This window comes from Procambarus clarkii, chromosome 31, assembly GCF_040958095.1.
Source record: "Procambarus clarkii isolate CNS0578487 chromosome 31, FALCON_Pclarkii_2.0, whole genome shotgun sequence".
Classification (NCBI taxonomy): domain Eukaryota; kingdom Metazoa; phylum Arthropoda; class Malacostraca; order Decapoda; family Cambaridae; genus Procambarus; species Procambarus clarkii.
The window spans coordinates 21,080,675-21,087,415 of record NC_091180.1 but is presented as its reverse complement, the minus strand read 5'-3'; the positions used below and the strand labels follow the sequence as shown (position 1 = coordinate 21,087,415).

General features: G+C 41.7%; 1 protein-coding gene across 1 annotated transcript; it reads left to right on the top strand.

Annotated features, from left to right (window-relative positions):
* Positions 1-4,540: 4,540 nt before the first annotated feature.
* LOC138370215 (uncharacterized) lies at positions 4,541-5,762 on the top strand. Its single transcript, XM_069334210.1, has 2 exons — positions 4,541-4,587; positions 4,982-5,762. The coding sequence occupies exons 1-2, from the start codon at positions 4,541-4,543 to the stop codon at positions 5,760-5,762; spliced, it is 828 nt and encodes a 275-aa protein (XP_069190311.1).
* Positions 5,763-6,741: the final 979 nt, after the last annotated feature.

The following is a 6,741-nucleotide window of genomic DNA, read 5'->3' as shown; positions in this document are numbered from 1 at the left end:
GACAGGAGTCATTGCTGTAAACAACCGATGCTCGAAAGGCGGGATCCAAGAGTCAATGCTCGATCCTGCAGACACAACTAGGTGAGTACAACTAGGTGAGTACACACACACACACACACACACACACACACACACACACACACACACACACACACACACACACACACACACACACACACACACACACAACTAATAATATCTGTGTACCTAGCTTTCACTAGCATACAATTTCCTCTCCAGCTCACTGTGATTCATGCTTCAACAAATATTATGCTGCTACTCTGCGCAAGCGCAGCATGCTCAAATGGATCGGTGAAATATCAATACTCACTTCTCAAGCGAGTGTGGGAGGTTCATGTAGACCTTTCAGCCCTCCATCCACCTCAGAAGGGGACTAATTCCAGGATATATATATATATATATATATATATATATATATATATATATATATATATATATATATATATATATATATATATATATATATATATATATATATATATATATATATATATACATGTTTCATTGGATATGACTGCATTTTCTGCACTGATTATTTTCTTGTTTAGGGCTTCTATCCTTCTCACTAGTGCTCTTGCATCTTGGTTTAACTGGAAGAGGATTTCTCCAAAAGTCATCTGCGTTCGAGATGAAGAAAAATAAATAACTGTAGAATATATTACACTTATTATCAATTTACACCCGTTTCGAACCTACATGGTTCATTCTCAAGTGATGAGACATTTCAGGGCATATTGGATATACACCATTAGGGAGGTAAGGTAGAGACAAATACAAATATATACATTTATATATTCTTCCTAAACACTGAAACACAATTACAGACAAGGGGCGATATATTGTAACTAATAAGTATCTTGGCACTATTTTGACAGTGTGTTAATCGCTAGGGTGTGGTTTAGACCCGTGGCAGGAAGCATAAACACGTCCAGAGACGTTTACCCCTGACGCTTGTTGACGCACTAGTCCCGAGGCCAACGGTAATTGGCTCGTTAGCATGGCATGATAAAACTGTTTTTCTTCTCCACTTGGGGGGGTGGCAGAGTTGGAAGGAGATACAGTGCAGAGAGAGAGAAGGAGAGAGAGAGAGAGAGAGAGAGAGAGAGAGAGAGAGAGAGAGAGAGAGAGAGAGAGAGAGAGAGAGAGAGAGAGAGAGAGAGAGAGAGAGAGAGAGAGAGACAGACAGACAGACAGACAGACAGACAGACAGACAGACAGAGACAGAGACAAAGAGAGACAGAGAGAGAGAGAGAGAGATACACACACACTAGAAGGGGTACCTAGCGTGCTTGCGATAGTCTATCTCTCTCTCCCAACCCATATTCCTTCCCTTCTTCTTTTCCCGACCCTCCCATTCCGGAACTAAATCTCACAACTCGAATAGAACACAGTGAATATGATTACACCATACAAGATACTGAGAGCAATAGATACGGAGGACAAGGACAGGCTTTTCAGAGTGAGAAAAAGCAGGAAAAAGAGGATACACAGGTCCTCTTTTCCCCCCTAGACCCCATCCTCCCATGATCCCCCTCTTTGTCCCCATCCCTTTGGTCCTCCCCTGTCCCCCTTTCCCCTTTCCCACCTGCTTCCCCTCTTCCAGAAAAGTAGTTATTAAGCAGCGCTGGAAAACCGTATAGGAACCTCAGGAAATATATGTACAGCATTTATTTAGTAAGCAGTAAAGCCTACGGACATTGTATCTCCGATTTCATGAAACTCGCTCATGGGGGTTGGGTTAAAGACTCATATTTCTTAAAGCATTTAAATTAGGCCTACCTTGACCAGCATATGGGTGAGGCTTACCCTATAAACCTAATTGATAGGAAATGCAACTTAGGAATGTGTGAAATATGTATGTATATGTATATATATATATATATATATATATATATATATATATATATATATATATATATATATATATATATATATATATATCATATATAATGATGTTGTCAGGATAACACCAAAGAGGATAACACAACTCGCCTGCAGAGAAAGCTGGGAGATATCCTCAGCTGGATATTTGGAATCATGAAGAAATTACTGTCTCAGACAGATGGATTACTTGTAGACAATTTGAGCCCCAGTTCAAGTCAGATACATTGGAGTGATCTGACTTCAAATGAGTTGTATGTTTAGAGTCATTTTGAGCCACCAAACCCCCCCCCCCCCCTTAGAATCTGTTGATGTAAAGTCGTGCAAACATCTATAACATCATGGTATGATTAATTTATTAGTTCAACTTGTCTCATCATCCTAATTATATGATATAAGGTGCACCAATATATATATATGTCTTACCGCTTTAATATCACACCTCACATTGTTTTATTTTCCACAATATTATCTTTCAAATTGCTTACCAAAATGTTTCTCACTTTATACCAAAAATTTTTTTTAGACTGCTATACACCTGCTTTAGTCCAGCTAGCAAATGTAATGATTTGTTTAAGTTATTTTGCAATAAAGTTTGTGATTCTGATAATGACAATGTAAACTTGCCTTGTTGTTGTTGTGACCCTCTCGTGTAATTAATGTACTCTACTTTTAATGTAAACTTTCCCCTTTTATGAATGTACAACCTTTTATGAATAAACCCTTTGATTAGTTCATTGATTGATTGATAATAATAGTAGTAGTAGTAGTGGTAATAGTAGTTGTAGTAGTAATGGTAGTGGTAGTAGTAGGTTGTGGTAGAGAAGTGATACAGTGATAGGTGCAACAGTATCACAATGATACATGTAACATTATATATAAACATTGCAATGCAACAGTACAGTGAAACATTACGTCACACGTGAGTAGAACAATAATACCCCCAATACAATGATACAGCGATACAGCAATACAATGATACAGCGATACAATGATACATCAGTACAGCTGTGCAACCACTGAACAATGCAGTGTCGGTTGCTCCTCCCCGATTACATCAAACACAACACTTCCGAAAAACATTAAATATATGCCATTTCCTGCAAGCTTAATGTCTGGGCTACTGCAGGTATTTGACCAATTATATTCCCAATTCAATAGACAATATATCACACCAAATGACAGGTGTTTGGACGCTTCCTACTTACAAGGAGCATATGTAATGAATCTAACAGCGGCTGGAACTGTTCCTTATCCGGCGCAACGAACGAGTAGACAAAGCAATGTTGTCATACATCGGCCGTTATACAATTAGACGGCAAGACTCGTATGGTCTTAAGTATACTCTTTCTCCGGCATACTAATAAACACACTTGCATTATGGACTGGGATGATAATCATACTGAGCCACCAATCTCTCCCAGAGAGGAGGGGAGGGGGGGGGGGGAGAGGAAAAGGAGGAGGATGAGGAGGAGGAAGAGGTAGATTCTTGAAAGGTACTTTTCTCATCTCCTTTCCTCCCTCCTATTCTATCTCTCTCCCTCTCACTTGCATTCCCTCAAATCCTCCCTCCATCCCACACCATCCCACCTTTCCTTCAGGCCATGTAACGCGAGATGGAAGATGGCTATTGGCTCCTCTCACATCATTTCTATCCCCTCTCTCTATCGCTTTTTCTCTTTCTCTCTCTCTCTCTCTCCGATGTTTCGTCTGTCTGTTTCGCAAAGGTTGGGGGCCAGATGCTTAGAGCGAGTCTCACCCAATTTTTTGTACAGTAAGTGCTTTTGGGTATATGCCCAACATGGGCATAGACAACATATAGATAATACAAAACAATGATAGAGAGACAGCAAGAGTCGCTCAGGTGTCCAGGCCTAGATATGGTGGGGTACCAGGGCGACGCCGGGTATATAAGTTTATTAGAAATAACGTAACTCCTCTTTAATGCTATTCGTGAATCATAACATCCAAACCTTCTTTATCTTGTCTCTTTCGCTATCCTTTTCCTCCGAATCTCTCTTTCCTTTCCCCTCTATCCCATCTCTTCCGTTCATCTCTTCTCTCCTCCCCTTCCAGCGGACAGATATAAGGATTTCCTCTCCAGTTCCCCTCAATGGAAACCCAGAATTGGCTCAATTACACAATGAATTCTGTGATTAAGCTTATGGAGTACCCATTGTGGTAGAAGGCGTCTCACCAGTGTCAGGGGTGAAAGTACCGCTGATGGTGAGACGAGGGTGCTATAGGAAGTACCGTTGATGATGAGACGAGGGTGCTATAGGAAGTACCGCTGATGGTGAGACGTGGGTGCTATAGGAAGTACCGCTGATGATGAGACGTGGGTGCTATAGGAAGTACCGATGATGACGAGACGTGGGTGCTATAGGAAGTACCGTTGATGATGAGACGTGGGTGCTATAGGAAGTACCGCTGATGACGAGACGTGGGTGCTATAGGAAGTACCGCTGATGGTGAAACGTGGGTGCTATAGGAAGTACCGATGATGACGAGACGTGGGTGCTATAGGAAGTACCGTTGATGATGAGACGTGGGTGCTATAGGAAGTAGAGAAGTAAGGTAAGGTAATAATGGGGACAAAGGGCTACGCCAGTTCGACTATACAGCACTCGGAAAGACCATGAAGAATGATATGGAGCCGGACTATGAGGATGGGATGAAAGAACAGTACTTAATCATCTAGGACCATGGAGAATCGAACAAAGACCCTGCAGGGAGCGAGAATGTGTCGTTCTATCGACAAGTTCAATTAAGTGATTAGGTGAAGAGGGGGGGGGGGGAAGTTGTGAGAATCGCTCAGTCAACTGTAAGGAAAACGATGTATGCAAAAATGACACATTTAGTGATGATTGGCCAGTTGAACAGCAGCTTGTAGTGTTGGGTATTCACTCCAGGTTAACTTTTCAGATGAGAAGATCCGAGTTCGAACCCTGGACACTGATCCTTCATAGTTCGAACCTATTCACCTATAAGTAACTGGTGACCCGGACTGAAAACGATTGGCGGATTGTGTCTATGGGAAAAAGCAAATTCAGTATGACTTTAAAATTGATTTGGGAAGGAGAGCTCTTAGCTTACACACACTAGATGAAGGAAGAGATCCCAGCCTACACACACTAGATGAAGGAAGAGATCCCAGCCTACACACACTAGATGAAGGAAGAGATCCCAGTCTACAAACACTAGATGAAGGAAGAGATCCCAGCCTACCCACACTAGATGAAGGAAGAGATCCCAGCCTACCCACACTAGATGAAGGAAGAGATCCCAGCCTACACACACTAGATGAAGGAAGAGATCCCAGTCTACAAACACTAGATGAAGGAAGAGATCCCAGCCTACCCACACTAGATGAAGGAAGAGATCCCAGTCTACAAACACTAGATGAAGGAAGAGATCCCAGCCTACACACACTAGATGAAGGAAGAGATCCCAGCCTACCCACACTAGATGAAGGAAGAGATCCCAGCCTACCCACACTAGATGAAGGAAGAGATCCCAGCCTACACACACTAGATGAAGGAAGAGATCCCAGTCTACAAACACTAGATGAAGGAAGAGATCCCAGCCTACCCACACTAGATGAAGGAAGAGATCCCAGCCTACCCACACTAGATGAAGGAAGAGATCCCAGCCTACACACACTAGATGAAGGAAGAGATCCCAGCCTACACACACTAGATGAAGGAAGAGATCCCAGCCTACACACACTAGATGAAGGAAGAGATCCCAGCCTACACACACTAGATGAAGCAAGAGATCCCAGCCTACACACACTAGATGAAGCAAGAGATCCCAGCCTACACACACTAATATTGATCAGTCGAAGGAAGCGTTCCTAACTCTCTCCAAGAACACCACTTCAAAAAACAAGTATTTGACGACGAAGCTCTTGGAGCTGAACATAACTACCCAATTTCAAGCTCAGGTAAGAGGAGAATGATTTAGCATGGTTCAAAACTCACCGTGAGTTTGGTAAAGCGGGGCTCAAGAGTCGTTTAGTGTGTTCTAATGATGTACGTAGCATTAGACATAGACATTAGACATACTTACATAGGGTTGCACATACTATACTACATAGGATTCACATAGCATTCAACGTAGGTGTTACACATAGTTTTCTACACAGGGGGGGGGCTCCATACAGGATTCTACATAGCGTTCCACATAGGATACAACACACATATATCAAATTACAAAGAATTTATGGCAAGGAACCTTGAGTAAATAATTTTGCCAGTTATATCTTTAACACAAATTTGGTCATTTGTGAGATCCATAACGATTTCACAAATGACCAAATAAGATCCTTCGCCTTAAACTACACTAATTCCTAATTCAGTCACTAATTCCTTAACTGTCTTCCATTCCCCTCACTCTCTCTCTCTCTATCTCTCTCTATCTCCCTCTCTCTCTCTCTCTCTCTCTCTCTCTCTCTATCTCTCTCTCTCTCTCTCTCTCTCTCTCTCTCTCTCTCTCTCTCTCTCTCTCTATCTCTCTCTCTCTCTCCCTCCTCGTGAAGTACACATGAAACATTTTAAACTATACCATTTCCGCTTTAGTACGTGCTCAAGTGCGTAAAGTCTCGTGGATGACAGTTTATCATAATTCCTGGTACTCACCATTACAGCTCGGTGGAGGGACTCAGATCATACTAAACAGTGAACTGGTCCGCTCTGGCAGATTACTAAGCGACTGTCGTATTTACACTCCAGTATATTAAAAGGTTCACGGAGACAACCCGGACATCTATCTATCTATATATATATATATATATATATATATATATATATATATATATATATATATATATATATATAT